This window comes from Protopterus annectens, chromosome 9.part0 (genome assembly GCF_019279795.1).
Source record: "Protopterus annectens isolate FY-2018-M chromosome 9.part0, PAN1.0, whole genome shotgun sequence".
Lineage (NCBI taxonomy): Eukaryota > Metazoa > Chordata > Ceratodontiformes > Protopteridae > Protopterus > Protopterus annectens.
Window position 1 is genome coordinate 1,758,635,743 of NC_056743.1, and position 20,314 is coordinate 1,758,656,056.

A 20,314-nucleotide genomic window follows, 5' to 3' on the forward strand; every position below is an offset into this window, starting at 1 on the left:
TTTGCAGAAGCAGAGATAAAAGGGAATATGTATTTCCAGGTGATGAAGTGCAGATAAAGTTCAGGGTTAAGAAATAAGATAGCCTTTGCTATATAACAATTAGCAGCAACTGAGTAGTAAGTAAAAGTGAAGAGGGGGTAAGGTAGAAGAAGTTAGGATTTAAAAGCAGAATGTGTAGAGCAGTTACAGCTCCAAATGGAAGAGAAGTATTTATGTAAGGAAGTTTTAAAAGGAGCAATGTGTGGGTTGGATTTAATTACAGGAAGAAGGTTCCAAGGCCTAGCTACAGTGTAGGGGTATAGGTGTTGGCCTGCAGGTTTTACTTACTTTTGACACATTTGTTGAATGCAGGTTTAATGACACTTGGTATCACACATTGTGACTTAGAAAACCAACTTTTTATCTCTTTCTCTCTCTCTCTCTCTATATATATATATATATATGGTTCCCATTCAGAAGCCTGAAACATCATAAGCCTGAAAATCAAAATCCTGAAACCAAAAGCCTGAAAATTCAGAATCCTGAAAACTCAAAATCCTGAAAGCCCAAAATCCTGAAAGACCAAAATCCTGAAACTCAAAATCCTGAAAACACAAAATAGACATACTGATGTCATTGTGGCTTTGCCATTGTTAGCCCTGTGGTGTTAGGTCATGCGTTGGGGTCAGGTAAGTGTGCGGTTGGTTTTATTTTAGGGTTGGGGCGGTTTAAGTGAGTTAGGTTAGGGCAGGTTAGGCATGTATGCAATAGTGACAAATATTGGGGTTAGGGGCGGTTTAAGTGAGTTAGGGTTAGGGCGCAGGTCAGGTGAGTGTGCGATAGTGACGGACCTTAGGGTTAGGGTTAGGGTCAGGGTCAGTTGGTAGATATTAGTGTCTTTATAGTGACATATTAGCATTATTTGTGTTTTCAGGATTTTGAGTTTCAGGATTTTGGTCTTTCAGGATTTTGGGCTTTCAGGATTTTGAGTTTTCAGGATTCTGAATTTTCAGGGTTTTGGTTTCAGGATTTTGATTTTCAGGCTTATGATGTTTCAGGCTTCTGAATGGGAACCATATATATATATATATATATATATATATATATATATATATATATATATATATATATATCCCTATCAGATGATCAAAGTTCTGAAAATTCGAAAATCATATGGTCAGGACCATATGATCAAATTTTTAAAACTTCAAACATTAAAAAAAAGTTTATTTTTTTACGTTTTTGCAGGTGACAAGTTCCCCTGAACCCCTACACCCCCTGCAAATTAAATATACCAACTCCGAGATTGCACTACAGTGAGGAAAATACGGTAAATTTCCAGATCCAAGCTGTATTGTGATCTCCAATCAAAACATTTGAATTTTCAAAACTTCAGTCATATAGTTCCGACCATATGAATTTTGAAGTTTTGAAACTTCAGTCATCTGATAGGGATCCTTAAGTGTGTATGAATATATATTTTGTGTCTTTTGGCTTTTCCCGGTTAGGGGTCGCCACAGCAGAACTCCGGTCCGCTAATGATTGGCAGTTGATTTTTACGTACCAGCTTGCCAGGCCTGACGCACAACCTTCAACGAAGGTACACCATTCACACATGTCTCCACGCAGAAGATGCTCTAGCTGAGAATTGAACCGGACAGCGTCTTACTGTGAGGCGACAACGCTACCACAGCACCACCACCGCGGGTATGTGAGGCGACAACGCTACCACAGCACCACCACCGCGGGTATGTGTCTGACTAAGACAGAGCCTATTTTCAGCAGAGGCCCAGGGAGAATTCTCTATATGCATGTCTTTGGAATGTGGGAGGAAACCAGAACACCCAAATTAAACCCAGGCAAATGCAGGGAAGACATGCAGACTCCACAGAGAAGGCACCCAATCCGAGAATCAAACCTGGGAACTTCTTATTATGAGGTGACAACGTTAACCACTGCACCACTGCACCACCCGTTTGAAGTGTTCATTAGTCACCTAAAAGTAGCTATAGCTGAAGATAAGGATATGTGGTTCAGTCTGGAACAGGAAGGGGTTTTGCTTCTAATAATGCAGTGATGTGTTTTCTGTGGTTTTCATTTTTAGATGCCCCACTCATTTCACTGAATGTTTGGCTGAACATCATTCAGTAAATGCTGGTTCCATACCATCATGTACTGTCCTTTAATGACAATTTCTTTCTTGTTTGGGTTAATAGCATTGCCAAAAAGTAAGACTAATTAATTGTGAGCAAGATGAGTCCATCAGCTCTGTGTTTAAGTTAGAAAGCCATTACTTCACATAAAGCAAAACTACGGAGTATATCACATAACATATGAGAACTCCTGGCAAAGTACCTGTAGTGGTCAGTCACTAATTACTAAATAGGGTATAGAAAACAAAAGCCTATTTTATTTTTATTAAGAATTGATTTTCATACTTTATATGTCCCTTTTTGTGTTGTTTGTTCTCAGAGTATACATACTCATTTTTATCTGTCCATTTAGCTTTGTTTTCTCTATCACTCCAGAAATACAAGCATACACACACACACACACACACACACACACACACACATATATATATATATATATATATATGGGTCCACTTCTTAATTTCGAAAGATCACAATCTCGAGATTCAAAATATCAAACCCAGAATCTCAAGATTGTGAAATCTCGAAATTACAAAATAAAAGAAAAAAACATGACAACTGCTAGTCCCACTGCACCTGCCACACGCCCTGCAATCTAAATATACTAACTCCGAGATCGCTGTACAGTGAAGTGAACTGTAATGTACATCACTATACAGTGCAGAATGTGAACATTACCGTTCTCTTCACTGTAGTGCAATCTTGGAGTTAGTATATTTAAGTTGCAAGGGGTGTGGGGGTTGCAGGGGTTCTTGCCCCCCTGCAAAAACACGGTTTTAGCAGTTGTCATGTTTTTTTTTTATTATTTCTTAATTTCGAGATTTCACAACCTCGGGATTCTGGGTTTGATATTATGAGTCTTGAGGTTGTGATCTTTCCCATACACACACACACACACACACACACACACACACACACATACAGAGGGATATAAGATATGTGTGTGGGTATAACTATATACATAACTATGTGCATATTGACATGTTAGTGTTCTACTGTTAAACATCAGTAAAGGCAATAATGCTGCGTAATAATATTTCTTTCTTGTTATGGTGCGGTTGTTTAATTCTGCGTTTTATCTGGTTTCATTTATAACATTCATTTTAAGAACATCTGCCTTCATTACTTTATTATAGTATCAAAGGTGGAATTTTCAGAAGGATAGGAAAGAAACATTGGTGTTTGTTTTATTTAGATCTTTGTCAATTTGTTTTATGTGATGTTTAGAACCTTTTGTTGTAGTGTTCACATAAAGAATCTTAAATTAAACTCCTGTCTTATTTTGTACTCAGGTGAAATGTGTACAGAGTGGTATACCTGTATTCATTCCTAGGACAAAGCTGAATGAAAATTCTGACAGATATAAACAGATCAGTTTTCTGATGGTCACTTCCATATTTCTTAGGAAAATCCTAAGCAAAGAAAATGCTGCAGTAATGGTGTAGGACAGGACATTCTAATATCACTGCCATATAACCGACAAGTACTGTATGTTATGAACAACAGCAGGGTGTTTTCACTCATGAGAATATTTACATTTCTTTTGACCTATAGTATTATGTTGTGCTTTTAGAATGGATACATGCATACCAAAGCAGCAAAATGTGATCTGTATGGTAATATGAAAATTCATGACTATAAGTTTGATTTTTTTTTTTTAGTAATGATTATTAAATAACAGTTACTCTGAATAAATGAAGACTGTTTTCTGAAAGGTTGTAGGATTTTTTAAGTATTTATGTTTGGCAATATTTGTATTGCATCATTGGATATTAGGTAAAAACAATTAACAAATGAATAATTAAGCTTGGGGTTTACTAGAGTAAAAAGTTACCTGGTAAGGGATTCAACATCTTTTTGAAAAGTGCTGTGAACCTCCCAACCTTTGTAAGGCAAAACCACAATAAAGCAAAATTGAAAGGATGGCTGCTTAGCTTTTATGTTTGATTGATTAGCATTACAGAGTGAATTAATAAGCAGTTGTACTAGTTAGCATATTTATATTTGGCATCAGTGAAATATATATGCTCTTGTTTGAACTTTCAAATTGAGTGTTTTCATTTTGAGAATTTGTAGTGGTGTTTCAGTTTATTTGATTGTGTAACAAAGACTGTAGGTCCCGACATCATTAATATAAATAAAAATCTTATCTTTTCCTTAGCAATGTATTCTACATGGTGCCTTTGACACAGAAAAGAGGATCACTTGAAGCAGAGTTACTTTACATACCAGCTTTATTATCACAGCTCTGGCAAATAAGGAAGAACATGTGAGGATTTGAGAATCTTAGTTTTATATACTGGGGAGTAAAATAAAGCAAAAATCAAATATGTGAATTTTTTAACATTTCTTTTAATCGGTGCTATTGCTTTAAGTAAAATGACTGATTATTTTAGTTATAACGATTTTGATTTTATATTGTTCTCTTTCTTTGTCTTCTTTTATTTTGTCTTTGGGTTTCATTGCTGATAAGGCAGAAGGCAGGTCTGGATTCCTGTTCCACTACAGCTACAGTTGTATTTCATTCAGCAAAGAGCTGGAGTTGTGTGGTGACCAGTTTCTGGTACTGGGTTGAGAATGAAGAATGGGATATATGCAATAGATCAACCATCCTTTAATACCACTGCTGCTATTCCCTGTCATTCATGCTTTCATGAACTTCAAACATCATAAGTATTTAAGTGTAGGTGCAGTAGTTACCAATCTAATTAGTAGATCAAAGCTCTTGGTTTGTTCCTCTACCAACTCCAGCTAGCTTTCTTAGAAGTACAGTTATATCTGACAACTGAGCTATAAATATAGGCAGGTATTTTGCAATTTCCAAGAACTACATTAATGAGACTTTGTGGGAGTCTACATACTTATATTAGGTTATAGCTATTAGATTATAGCCCATTAGTACTAACAAGATGAACCATGTGTAAGGAACAAGGTTACAGGCCTTAACGTGGTCTCTAGGAGTACAAAGAGTCTGTCCATACTACTGGCACCTATTACTTACAGAAGGGATGATTTGTCTTATGAGCTTATGGTAAATGCATACTACTGCCTTGGGTATGACTAGCACCAGTTTTATACCACCTGCTACAGAAAAGGAATACAATAACAAACTCCACAAGATTTCACCCACCTCAGTCTCATACTTCCCAGTGCAATCTTACCAACACTAGCTGAGACTTAAACAGATTATTTTTTCATTCACACATAACACACACACACACACACACACACACACACACACACACACACACACACACACACACACACACACACACACACACACACAATATTTCCCGAGAGGAATTATTGTTACCTCTCAGTTCTACTAACAATACTGAGTTCCTGAATTCACGGTACAAGCTGCTAACAATCAAATTATTAATCTAATGCCAAGATCTCAGTTATTGAACACTCTTTTAATGAGTCAATTGATGTATTCATTTTATATTAGCTAAGATCTAAGCAGTCTGCCTTCTAATGAGGCATGTACCAACAGTCGCATAGATATTGCGAAGATAGCCTTCCCTAATCAAACACGTAATCAACCAGAAGCTCTTATAAATGGACAAATGAAAAGTCAGAGCAACTGATTATGCATACACCATAGTATCACAGTTATAGGTCATCATCGTCAAACGTTTTTATCCCATTTTTTTCTACATGTGGTCACAGTGTCACATCACCTCTCACAGTTCAGTGCCACTCTCCTACCTACCCTGACAATCATGCCTAATTGTCACAGGCCTTCTCTCATTCAATCCATCCATTGGTTGGCTGGATATCCTTGTTTCCTCATATTCTTCCTGTCTGTCCCAAATCTTCTTCAGCAGATCATCTTTTGCATACCTGCACATGTGCCTGAACCACTATAGTTTGTTATCTTTGACCATTTCTCCAACTGGAGCTACATCGACTTGTGCTCTGATATCATCATTTCTTCATCTATCCCATCCTACCGCCCAATTTAAACACTTTATAGGTTCATAGGTTCATAGGTAGATACTAGGCTATCTGCCCTAGGGCATTTATAAGCCTAGCCAGAGTGTATTTGGCTTCCGCCTCCCTATTAGATTGGCCTACTGTGCCTCTGTAAAGTAGGTCACAGAAGGTACCCTTTTAAGATTAGTTTACTGTGCCTCTGTCTAGCAGGGACACAGGAGAGATCCCAGGGGTGAATTTGCGATTTCCCATCCACGCGTCCAAATTTCGCTTAAAGAGGGTCAGCGAGGGGCTATGTCTAACATGAATTGGGATTCTATTCCAGAGTGAGGGGAGCCTCTGGGAAATGAATCTGTCCCTCCAGCATGTCCTATTTATTTTTGTGCTGAGGTTTAGGTCCCTGGAGGGCATAGCTCTAAGGGACTTGGATTTTTTGAGGTGGAGCATGTCCATTAATTCTGGGTTTGACATGGCTTTGTACGTCAGGCATAGATCGCCTCTGAGTAGGCGGTAAGCAACTGAGTAGAGCTGGAGTTTCTTTAGTCGAGCTGCATAGGACATCTGTTTGTAGCCCATGATCCTCTTGGTGAGGTACTTTTGGGGTCTCTCCAGTTGCTGCAGGTGTCGGGTAAGGTACATCCCAAAAGGGGCATTGTATTCAATTATGGGCCTGATGAGTGACGAGTAGAGGGGCACAATGACCTCTCTTGATCTAGATGCGAACCCTTTCGTGATAAGGTGGGCTATATAGAAGGTCTTTCTAACCACTTTGGCAATGTGATTATCAAAGGAGAGATTACTATCTATGTTGGTCCCCAAATCTCTAATTACTTCTTCCGTACTTAATGGATTACCACCTATGTAGTAATTTGTGGGCACCTTGTTTTTCCCAAAGGGGATGACTATGCACTTTTTAGCATTTAGCTTGTGGCTGTGGCTCTGGCACCAAGCATCCGTCTCTGTGAGACCCTTTTGGAGGATGCTTGTGTCAGCTGGAGATTCGATTATGGCCCCCAGCTTGCAGTCATCTGTGAACTTTGTCAGCCATAATCCCCCCATGTTAGCCTGAACCTCACAGAAGTATATACCGAACAAGACAGGTCCCAGAACTGAGCCCTGTGGGACACCACTTGTAAGTGGTTTGGATTCGGACATGGCACCTGCGATTCTGACCATGTGAGTTCTATCTGTGAGCCAGTTTGCAACCCATCTTGTGATATAGAGGTTGATATTTAAGCTGGTAAGCTTATTTATGATGCCCGAGTGGGGTATTGTGTTGAAGGCTTTTGCAAGGTCCAGGTAGGCTGTGTGGACTACCTTGCCCACATCTATGGCTTTGGTAACTATTTCAAAGAAATCAACTAGGTTTAAGAGGCAAGATCTGCCCTTAACAAGGCCGAATTGGGTAGGGTCCAGTGTCTGGAGGCTCCCAATGTCTTTCTTTATGAGTTCCATGCTAATACGCTCCATAGCTTTACAGACCAGACTAGTCAGGCTTATGGGGTGATAGTTTTCGGGGTCCGTTGTGGCACCACCTTTGTGGAGTGGGAGCACTGTAGCTGTACGCCATTCTTTGGGTACATATCCTGTAGTAAGGCTAAGTTTGAACAGTGACTTAATGTGAGGGTTCAGTTCTTCTTGGAGCTCGTGTAAGACACAGCCTGGGACACCGTCTGGTCCCATAGATGCTGTGTTTTTTGCTTTGGAGAGGGCAGCTTTCACCTGTGCATCTGTGATGTCAGGGAGGTTACATTCAGTTGGGATAGGCATTTGCTCCTTTGGGGGGTAAGGGGGGGAGAAGTTTGCGCTGAATCTGTCTGCCAGGATGTTGGCTATGTCTGTAGGTTTGGTATATTTTGTACCGTTATGCAACAATTCAGAGCATATCTGGAAGTTTCCGCCCATGTTTCTGACATAACTAAAGAAGGCCTTGTGATTATCTTTAGTGTCTAGGGCAATTTTTCTTTCGAAACTGGCCTTTGATGATTTTATGAGGAATCGAAGTTTCTTGCTAATACTGATCAGAGATGCCTTCCCTTTTTGGGATTTTGCTCTGTCATGTAGTAACTTCCTCCTTCTGTTGTATAGCTTATTTATGGCCGGGGTCCACTGCTTTTGGAAGAGTGAGTCTTGGTTTTATTTGGGATAGCATGATCCATGCATTCCTGCAGGTGCTCATAGAATGCATTTGTAAAGGATTCTGCAGATTGGGCTGTATTATCCTCTGGCCCAGGGGCTTTGAAGGATTCCACCTCAGTCTTGAGAAGTGCAAAGTTGGCTTTTGAGAAATTCTTTACAGTGATTTCCTTGGCTAGGGGTGGGGACGGGATATGGATGTCCAGGGAAATTTGTTTATGGTCTGATCTTACCAATGAGGGGTTTACCTCTGGTGTGGAACATAGAGTCCCCATGTTGGTGATGACCAGGTCCAATATGTTGTTCCCTTTTGTGGGAGTGGTGACCAGTTGTTCTATTGCATTAGAGTTTATAAATTCAAGGAACCGTTGGGCGAGGGTGTTTGGGCTTGAGTAGTTTTCCCAGTCAATGTTTGGGTAGTTGAAGTCACCCAATAACATAGTGTTTGGAGAGTCCTTCATATTCTCCAGTGTTCTCAGGAATGCCAAGTGGGGTTCCTGTAATAGGGAGGGTGTTCTGTAGCAGGCTACAAACTGAAAGGCAGTTTTATCTGCTGTTAGTTGCACATGGATGGTTTCCGATGCTTCATGCAGTGCCACTAACCTGGAGGTAGGTGTAGGTATCTTTGATGAATATAGATACTCCCCCTCCTTTTGTGCTTCAGTCTGAGTTTTGGGGCCGAAATGCATGGTATGAGTTATAACCTGGTAGTGCTGGGATGCTCTCAGGAGCCTTGAACCAGGTTTCTGTTACTGCACAGACATCGATTTTCTCCATACTGAGGAGAGTCTCGAGTGCGTGCGTCTTGAGGTTTAGACTTCTGGCATTGAGTAGCATTACCTTTAGTTTTTTTATCTTTGGGTTGTCTATGGAGGTGGGTTTGTCCTTTGAGCCTTGCCTAAAAAAGGCACTATGGGGGTGGCAAGAGCCTTGGCCAGTATACTAAAGCCTAAGGGTGACAGGTGCAAGCCATCCCTAGCGAAGCAACGTGGCTTGTCGAGCATGTCATCCCAGGTTGACAGACACTGGACCTCCTTTGAATGACACCAATACTTTAGCCAATTGTTGAAACTGATCATTTTGTCTTTATAATGTGGCATCATTCTTGGTGAGGGCAAGATGCTACTCAAGGTCAGGGACATACCAGCCTGGGCTACATGGTCAGAGAGCTCCTCTATGTCTCTTTTCATGTAGTCCAGGGAGGTACATCTCAGGTCATTCACACCAGCATGGACAATGATGGAGTCATACTTGTACTTGCTTTGGAGTGACCTGAGTGTTTGCATTATGTGGCGGATCCTGGCACCCGACAGGCAGCTTACAGTGACCTTCTCCTTGTTCAGTCTGGTGAGTGGGACGTCAGTGTGCTGGACAATAGAGTCCCCTATACCAAGTGTATTTGGTGTGTTGTTTGGCCTTATGGGCTGTGACTGTGAGGCACACTGATTTTGTGAGATATGTGATTTGTGGGTATTATTGAGGGGTGGCTGTTGCTTGGATATCTGCTTAGGAGGTCTTTGCTGTTTAGGCAGATTTTTATTTAGAGCCTCCGAGTATGTTTTTGTGTGTTTATGTGTTGGGTGTGCAGATGCAATAGGTCTGTGTGAGACTGGATTTGTGGTGTGGGTGGTTACCTTTTCCTCCTGACTGACTGTGCCAGTCTTGGGTTGAGAGAGCTCTGCCTCCAGTTTGGCTATGTAACAGCATCTCTCACATGTATTAGAGTTTGTTGGAAGGAGGAGAGGGTTGTCTGTATACATAAGGCAATTGTAACATTATCTCCATTACCTTTAACTTCCTCTGCTGCTCTACCTTTACTGTCCAGGTTTCTGTACCATACAGTAGTCCTGGTTGCACCACTGTTTAGTGCACCTTGCTTTTCAGATTCTTTGGCATTGTTCTGTCATACAATACCCCTGACACTGTGCCAGTTGGCTGCAGGCCCTCTCATTATCTTCAGATAGACTTCCCTCCTCCCTAGCCATCCCTCCCAGATACTTGAAGCTGTTAACCTGTTCCACTATTTGCCCTTCTGTCTCAATTTGCAGCTTCTTCTGATTTTCCTTATTTGCAGCCATGACATTATTTTGTCTGTACTGTTTCACCTTTATGCTTTCAGTTTTGAATTTCATTCTCCTGTCATTTTCTAACATTCTTATTCAGAGTCTGCTTATAATACCACATCTTCTACATACAGCAGCTTTGTTGATCCACTCCAGCATTTTTGCTAATGTAGTCCCTCACTAGTATGAACAGCAGTGGGCTCAGAACTGAACCCTGATGTACACCTGCTCCCACCCTCTGTGAGTCCAAAGACTTTTCATATGTATTTCATTGGGTCCTTGTACATAGCCAGCACTAATTCTACCAGTATTTATGAGACTTTCAACCATCACAGGACTGACCAAACTGGCTTTCTTGGGACCTTGTTAAATGCCTTCTCAAAGCCTACTTGGCCAATACTCAGTTGCACTCATAGGTTCATAATTATATAATAGGCTAATGGCAACCAGGACCTTTTTAAGTCTAGTCATACAATCCAACTAAACTGTGTCCCTATGTATCATGGGCATTTATTAGGAGGGGTGTATGAGTCAGGAAGTTTCTAGAGGTTATGTGGGGGATATGTTAGTTTGGGCATTACAATGCCTCTGTCTATTAGAGACAAGGGGGCCAGACCCGAGGTGAATTTCCAATTTCCCATCCATTGGTCAAGGTTACACTTAAATAGGATTAGGGATGGACTCTGATTCACATGGATGGGGAAACTGTTCCAGAGTATGGGAATCCTCTGAGACACATATCTGTCTCATCATCATGTCTTATTTATGCCACAGATATTTGGATCTAGTAGTTTTGATGCTGTTTGTTTTGCAAATGTATAAAAGTTCCACCAGAGTTGGATACAAGGGTGCCTTGTTTGCCAAGCATAGATTGTTTCTGAGTAACAAGTAGGAGACAGAGTATAGGGACAGGGCTTTAAGGCGATCCGTGTAAGACAACATGTTTAATACCCTAGATTCTCCTTGGAAGGAACCTTTGTGGGCATTCCAACTTTTGCATATGCTTGGTCAAGTACATGCCAAAGGGGGCATTATTCTCAATGATGAATTGGATAAGGGATGAATAAATGGCTCTATGACTTCCTTGGACCTGGATGCCATACCCCTTGTTATAAGTTGGGTGACATAGAATAATTTTCTTACTACCTTGGCCACATGTTGGTCAAAGGGCAGATTACTGTCTATATATGTTTCCAGATCCCTGAATACTGGGTCAACTCTTAGGGGTGACTTATTTTTGGTGTAATTAACACAGATTGCAGTTTTCCCAAAAGCACTATAATTACTCATCTCTAGCTTTTTCTCAACTATCTTTCATGCTGCAAACATTGGGTTGGTTGTGCTGCATCCTGATCTGAAACTAAACTGCTCCTCTCTCATGTTACTTTCTACTACTTTGTGCATTCATTTATCAGTCCCCATCTCTGACACTTTCATGCAATGTGACAAGAGTTTGATATCTCTATGCTGCCCGTAGTCACAAATGTTCCCTATATGCTTGTATACTGGCATAAAATGCTTATTCTCCAGTTGTTTAGGATATCTGTTTCTCTCCATACTCATATGAGTAGCACCTAGAGCCACTTCCACCCAGCTCACCCCAATATCTTGATCATATCTGCTGTGACCTCATCTTGGCCTGTTGTGTTCATTGTTTTCATTTTTCTTAGTGTCGTTCTTACTTCTTCTTGGGTGGGCTCAGTGGCGGCTGGTGACTTCAAATCAAAGGGGGGCTGCAGGAGACAGCTGGATGGGTGGGGTCAATGGGAAGGGGTGTGGCCAACTAGAAAGGGGAGGAGCTATGCTCAAAACCACACAAACTAACTAAATACACTACCCTGGGTGCCAAACCGTCATTATGAGAGTCCAATCAAGACAAAATGAAGTGAAGAAGAATAAAAATATTACAATGCATTGGCTGCATGACAGCTTACTTAATATCTAGATGGAAACAAAAAGGTCGTGAGGCATGAAAAAATAAATTACATTTTAAATACATTAATGGAATGCCAGTCAAAATCAAGTATAAGAAAAACAAGCAGCACTCAACTCAAACCACTTCTTGCACTGCAGTTCTAATTATAATTTATATTCAGCTTTATTAAAGTACCAAGTAACATGCTGAAAGTAGAAATCTCTGATGCCCCCACTTGTAAAAATGTTTCTTATCCAAAAAAAGACCTGCTGCCTGACAACTATCTACTTGTTTCATGGGGAAAACATGATCAAAGTAAAAAATAAAAAGCAAACAAGAAATAAACTCAAGATACATTGCTTAAAAGGATTACTGTACAGGTTATGGACCACACGATTGGCATTCTGTTTAGTTTACGGGTGAAGCCTGCAGAGATGACTGGACATCTCCAAGTGTAATGAGCTTCTTAAAATAATGTAATCCTGTCCTTTATTACAAATACTGTCATATGCATTTCAATACCCAAGGCTTATACATTATCTAGTTAAGTATTCTCTACATGGCAACAACAGAAAGGCTTTCAATGTTGGCAATTCTTTAACAGTATGCTTATTAAAGCTTACTTGCATCTTACAATCTCAGCCAAGCTTACCTGATGGTCATTAAAGTATTGCTACTTAAACACAGAGCAACAGGCACTTTGAGTAATAAGCATAAATCAACAGTACAAAAAATATGACAGAAACCAGACCATTCTGCAAAAATCAAGGACAGATGAAAAGCCACTCTAGTACTTGCATCTACCTTGGATGGGGGGATACTCTGCACATTTACACTGCATAACTACTCCTTGCCTTGCTTCAACACATCCAGAGTCACTACATGGGGGAGTGGGGTGCAACAAGTATGTCACAATTTGAAATGTCTCTGGCTGACTGTAATGGCCCTAACACATTTGTCATACCTCTCAACCTCAGAGCAAGAAATCCGGACAAAACCATACAAAGAAGTGGGACAAAGGCCCAAAAATAAGGACAATTTTTAAATATTGCTCTTATAAACTTAGAAAGATAATAGAATAGATCTTGCATTAGCATGAATTTTCTGAATGGTATGAAATCTGAAACTCAAATGTCTGTCATTATTTTCTAACTTCAGTCTTTAATGATTTGTCACTAATTTGCCAAAAAAAACATAATTTTATGAAAAATGGGCCAAAAATGTGATGTAAAAATATAAAATAGCCACACAATACAGCTGGGAACCTGTCAAAAAAGGGACACTTTAATATTAGTACTGCTAACTTGAGCAGCTGACAAAATAAAAGAATCTACATGCATTTCTGAAATAAAAGTAATTTATAACTCTGATTATTACAGTTATTTCTTAATTGTAAACCCTCCATGTTTTCTTCCAAAATTGCTATTTTGCGGAGGGATTATTAGGGGGAAGAGCAACATTTTGAGCCAAAATCAGGGACAGTTGAGAGGTTTGGCTATGCCTAATTCTATAAAGCAATTTATTTGCATGTACCTCTCAACCTGTTAATGCAATAAATCTGGACAAGGCCAAATATATTGGGGGAACATATAAACAGTACTAAAAATTGCTCTTGTATAAACTGAGACAGTAGATAGAACAACAGGTCTTACTTTAGCTTGCATCTTTCTGAAGGTTATGAAGTCTGAAACTCAGTGCGTCATTATTTAGTGACTTAATTCCTAAATGATTTGCCAGAAAACCACACATTTTATGAGGAACAAACCAAAAATAAGAAGCAAAAATCTACTCATTCTTTGAAAATCTGAACATTTGGGAGGTGTAGTTCAGGTGGGGCCGTCTTTAAGTTTTGCCGCCCTTCCACCTCACAAAATTATGGTCGAATGGAGCCTCCCCCTGCAGCCATTCCAATGATCCATTACTTGGCTATTTCACTCCATTTACCATAAACACTAATGTGCATACTGATTTACTTCTATGATGATTTGGACTTCATTTGAAAGTTTTATTTTGCATTTTACAGCACAAACACTAAGACATCTGCTAAACAAACTTAGCATTAAAACTTCTCTGCCCTTGAAACTCACATTCATTGAAACAGCATTGAAACCCACATTCAAAGAAAATACATTTTACCAGTGGCAGATAAAGATTAATTCTGGGCTGTTTTCAAATCATAGGCCCCTTGCATATGAAACATACATGTGCTCTTTGATATACCTTCCTATTGTTTTGAACATTTTTCCAGTAAACTATGAAACAAAACACATGCACCAATAATGACAAAACTGCCCAGTTCTGAACATCTTTCCAGTAAACAATGAAACAAAATGCATGCACCCATAATGACAAAACTGCCCAGTTCAGAACATTTCCATCATAAAGATCTACTCAAACATATACAGCCCACCATTATCAGTACATATGCACAATTCTATAGTCCACCATTATCAGTAAATATGCACAATTCTACAGTCCACCATTATCAGTAAATATGCACAATCTCTGAAAAAGTAAAAAAGTCATCTAAATAATTCCACATTAAATAAATCTATAACTAGTGAAGAGGTTGCTGCTAGCAAACACCTTTATATTTCATGGTTTCATTGAAAAATAAAGTGTCTGATGCCCCTGAGGAATAAATTGCCTATATTACATTAAAATGATAAGCTAGTAATATTAAAATAGAAAATGGATGGCAAACTGATAACAGGCTCATAGTTAGTATCTTAACTTTTTCAGTACGGCAGCATTCACCTCTTGTGGGAGTAGGACCAACAACCTTCTGCATCAAAAGCAAGTACACAACCTGTTGTGCTATTAACAATGCAAGCTGACTTAGCATAAGCAGCACTAAACTTCTGTTCCCTTGCAGCTCTCAGCTCCTTGTAAAATCTACTCAATACTCAACTGCATCTCAACTTCGCAGCACAAGAAATCTGGAAAAAGCCAAATTTATTGGGGGGGGGGGTCAAAAGCCCATAAACCAGGGACACATTAAACATTGCTTGCATAATCTTGGAAAGTTGCTAGAATAAAATGCTGTGTTACCACCATACATTTTACTGCCAAAGTCCCTGTGAAAAAGAGTCAGAGCATACCACTATGCCAAATCAGCTTTGTGAAAGAAAAATGCTGTGTTACCACCATACATTTTACTACCAATGCCCCTATGCAAAACAGTCAGAGCAACATACCACTATGCCAAATCACCTACTTTGTGAAAGAAAAATGCTGTGTTACCACCATACATTTTACTGCCAAGGTCCCTGTGCAAAACAGTCAGAGCAACATACCACTACACCAAATCAGCTGCTTTGTGAAAGAGAGGAAGACTGAAACTTAAATGGCTATCATTTAATGAATTCAGTTCTCACCATAGCTGTCAACCTCTTAGCACAAAACACCTGGATGAACCCAGTAATGAGGGAATACAGCCCTCAAACATATTCAGTGAATTCAGTTCTTGCCATAGCTGTCAACCTTAGCACAAAAAACCTGGACAAAGCCAATAATGGGATAATACAGTCCAAAAAATAAGGACAAATTTCAAATATTCATCTTATAAACTTAGAAAAGTGCTAGAATAAAAGGTTGTGTTACTATGTATTTTCTGAAGAATATGAAGTCTGAAATTCAAATGCCTGTCAATTTTACTTCTGACGGAACAAAAACAATTTTCAGCAGTGGCCCAGGGAGAAATACTACAGACACGTCTTTGTAAAATGGCAGGACACCAGAGCAAATCCACACAAACACAGGGATGAGATGCAGACTCCACACAGAAGGCACCCCAGCCAAGAATCAAACCAGAAAACCTATAGCTGTGAGGCAACAATGCTACTGCACCATCAAATATGTAAAGAGTTAAACATTCAGAAACCTGAAGTCTGAAATTCAAATGCCTGTCAATTTTATTTAACATTTGTTAATCAGGACAGTCTGACTTGGAACAAAAAAAAAAAAACAATTTTCAGCAGAGGCCCAGGAAGAAATAATGCAGATGTGTCTTTGTAACATGGGAGGACACAAAAGCAAACCCACACAAACACAGGGAGAAGATGCAGACCCCACACAGAAGGCACCCCAGCCAAAAATCAAACCTGAGAATCTGCAGCTGTGAGGCAACAATGCTACCACTGCACCATCAAATATCAAGCATTGCAGCATTTACAAACCACAGATATTATGAGGAACAGATCAGATCAAATATGAGGCAAAAATCTGCAATTTTGTACAAATGGTGGTGGGTAGGGAATTCAGGTCCTTACACCTGCATACAAGGTACAGGGTTCAAGCCTGAGGTATTCCCTATCACACCATGAGTTTGTTCTAGCCACCAGTATATAGCAACTGGGGCACACACACACACACACACACCCGGAGTGATGTAGATCCCATCCCTTTGTGCCATTAAATCCATAGCTGTTAGTGCACTACAAACCTGCCCGCGCATTACGTCCGTTGGAGCACATCCACCCCGCGAGATGTTCTTCCCCCGACCAGACTCCAGCCTGCCGACATTGCAGTCCGAGTCCGATCCATTTCTAGCAACAGTCTATGCAGTTACAACTGCATAGACTTCTGGGATCACTGCTCTTACATGCTTCCCAGTTTGGACTGCTGCTGAAACAGTCTGTGCATGCTCCAGACTGTCTCAGCAGCAGTCCGGACTAGTGCGCGAAAGTCTACAGATTTTTTTTTATCTTTGATTTTCTTTATTTTCTTTATTTTTATAGCTGGGGGGCTGCAGTTCAGCAGTCCAATAGCACGCGTGCCCCTGGGTGGGCTCCTCTTTCATGGTGGGCAGCATCTGGAGCAGTGTGATTTTCTTTACTAAGAAGTGGCTAGTAGCACTACTAAGAAGTGGCTAGTAGCACTTCTTCCATCTGCCTTTGATATCTTGTGGACTACTGACCAGGTTGCTGCTAGCATCCCTTATGAAGGGTGTTTCTGTAAACCTGAAAATTATCATCTTGTACAGGCTCAGTGTACTGTTTGCTTTACTTTTTATTATATTTTAGCCTTTTTATAAGCATTTTCTGCTTATTCCTAGGTACTGTGCCAAGTATACATGCTGGAATGCAATCAAAATGACACAATTACTACTAACATAGCAAAAAAAAATAAAAAATTCCAAGCAACCTTAAAATGTTACTGTTCAGTGCTAGGAGCCTAAACAAGAAACTTCACATCCTACAAGCTCTCCTGTCTCTGGAGAATGTAGATAGGTTCATAGGTTCAGGTAGGTACTAGGCTATCTGCCCAAGGGCATTTATAAGCCTAGCCAGAGTGTGTCGGCTTTCGTCGCCCCATTGATTAATTAACTGATCCTCTGTCAAGCAGAGCCAATGAAGTGATCCCAGGGGTGTATTTTCTGTTACCCATCCACTCATCAAGGTTTCTCTTGAAGAGTGTTAGTGAGGGGCTCTGCCTGATGTAATTTGGAATTTTGTTCCAAAGCATGGGGAGTCTCTGTGACAGGAATCTATCCCTCCAGCATGTTCTATTTATTGTTGTGGCGAGGTTTAGCTCACTAGAGCGCATGGCTCGCAGTGACATGGATTTCTTTAGGTGGAGCATGTCCATCAAATCTGAGTTGGACATGGCTTTGTAAGTCAGGCAGAGATCAACTCTGAGTAAGCGATATGCCACTGAGTACAGCCGGAGTTTTTTCAGTCGGGCTGCATAGGACCTATGTTTGAGATCAGTAATCCTCTTGGTGAGGTACTTTTGTGGTCTTTCCAGCTGTTGGAAGTTTCTTGTGAGGTACATCCCAAATGGGGCATTGTACTCTATGATGGGTCTAATGAGTGACGGGTAGAGGGGCACTATAACATCTTTATTTCTAGATGTGACCCCTTTAGTAATTAGAAGGGCCACATAGAAGGATTTCCTAACTACTTTGGCAATATGATTGTCAAAGGAGAGATTACTATCTACCTGGGTCCCCAGATCTCTTATTACCTCTTCTGTATTAAGGGGGCTGCCACCTATGTGGTAATTCATGGGTGTTTTGTTTTTCCTAAACGGGATGACTATGAATTTTTTGGCATTTAGCTTGAGGCCATGACTTTGACACCAGGTGCCCATCTCAGTAAGGCCCTTTTGGAGGATGTCCGTGTCAGCCGGAGAGTCAATTATGGCTCCCAGTTTGCAGTCATCGGCAAACTTGGTTAGCCATAGTCCTCCTGTGTTTGCCTGTACTTCTGAGTAGTATATGCCGAACAGTAGGGGTCCCAGGACCGAGCCTTGCGGGACACCACTTGTGACTGGTTTAGAGTCGGACCTGGAACCAGTTGGCAACTCATCTCATGAAGTAGGGGTTTATGTTCAGACTGGTGAGTTTTTCTGTAATACCCGAGTGGGGAATGGTGTCAAAAGCCTTGGCGAGGTCAAGGTAGGCTGTGTGAACCACCTTTCCCTCATCTATGGCCTTGGTGACTGCCTCAAAGAAGTCAACCAGGTTTAGTAAGCTTGATCTGCCTTTAACAAAGCCGAACTGGGTCGGGTCAAGTGTTTGGAGGTTCCCAATGTCTTTGTTAATGAGTTCCATGATGATGCACTCCATAGCCTTGCAGACCAGGCTACTCAGGCTTATGGGGCGATAGTTACCAGGGTCAGTTGTGGCCTCTCCTTTGTGGAGAGGAATAACCGTTGCTGTGCACCATTCAATGGGCACGTAGCCTGTGGAAAGGCTGAGGTTGAACAGTGTGTTTAGGTGGGGGAGCTAGTTCGTTTATCAGTAGGTTCAGTATATTTTGTGCTATTTTGTACTAGTTCAGTGCATATCTGCGAGTTGCCACTTAGATTCTTAACAAAGCTAAAGAAGGCTTTGTGGTTATCTTTGAATCCTTGGCTATTTTTCTTTCAAAGTTAGCCTTAGATGATTTCATGAGGGACCTCAGTTTCTTACTGATACTGATCAGGGATGTCTTTCCTTTTTGGGATTTGCTTTTTTTCTGAACTAGTTTCCTCCTTCTAATGTATAGCCTGTTTATTGCAGGAGTCCACCAAACTGGTTTCCTTTTCTTAGAGGAGTGAGTCTTGGTTTTGCTAGGGATGGCATGATCCATGCATCCTTGTAGGTGCTCATAGAGTGCATTCGTAAAGGTTTCTGCATCTTGGGCAGCATTATCCTTTAGCATGGGAGCTGTTAAACTTACCACCTCTGTCTTAAGTAAGGTGAAGTTTGCTTTAGAAACGTTTTTTACTGTGGTTTCTTTAGTTGGGGGTGGTGGTGGGGTGTGGACATCCAAAGTGATTAGTTTATGGTCTGATCTAACCAGTGACGGGTTGACCTCCAGTGTGGAACACCTGTCGCCCATGTTGGTGATGACCAAGTCCAATATGTTTTCACCTCTGGTAGGGGAGTTTACCAGCTGATCCAGGCCGTTTGAGTTGATGATTTCCAGGAAGCACTGGGCTTGGGAATTTGTACTTGAGTAGTTTTCCCAGTGAATGGTAGGGTAATTGAAATCGCCCAATATCAGGGTGTTTGGTAGGACCTTCATGTTTCCCAGTGTCTCCAGAAAGGTGGAGTGGTAGTCCTGGGTCATGGAGGGTGATCTGTAACAGGCCACAATTTGCAATGCAGATTTGCCCGATGTTAGTTGCACATGGATGATCTCAGAGGTATCATGCTGCACCACTAACCTGAAGGTGTAGGTATCCTTGATGAATATGGATACACTCCCTCCTTTTGTGTTTCGGTCCGTGTTCTGTGGCCGAAACATGTGTTATGAGTTGTAGCCCTTTAGTGCTGGGGTGCTCTCTGGAGTCTTGAACCAAGTTTCACTTACTGCACAGATGTCTACGTTCTCCATACTGAGGAGTGCTTTGAGCACGTGCATTTTGAGAGTTAAACACTTGGCATTGAGTAGCATAGCTCTCAGTTTTTTGTTAATTGTGCTGTTTACGGAGGTGGGTTTGACTTTTGAGCACTGCCTAAAAAGGCACTATGGGGGCAGCAAGAGCCTTGGCCAGTATTCAAAAGCCTAGGGGTGACAGGTGCAAGCCATCTCTTGCAAAGCAAAGCGACTTGTCGAGCATGTCGTCCCAGGCTGACATACATGGATCCCCTTTGAATGACCCCAGAAGCTTAGCCAATTGCTGAAATTGATCATTTT

At 40.8% G+C, this 20,314-nt stretch overlaps 1 protein-coding gene across 5 annotated transcripts in view; it reads left to right on the forward strand.

The window, feature by feature from the left end:
• Positions 1 to 20,314, forward strand: part of PLPPR2 (phospholipid phosphatase related 2) — a 504,385-nt gene that overhangs the window by 459,449 nt on the left and 24,622 nt on the right. Inside the window, exon 8 of one of the 5 annotated variants that reach the window (XM_044084607.1) lies at positions 4,294 to 4,401. The exons of the other annotated variants lie outside the window; for them this stretch is intronic. Within the exon in view, the coding sequence (XP_043940542.1) occupies positions 4,294 to 4,401 (108 nt within the window). The remainder of the gene's footprint in view (positions 1 to 4,293; positions 4,402 to 20,314) is intronic. 5 annotated transcript variants of the gene reach the window in all.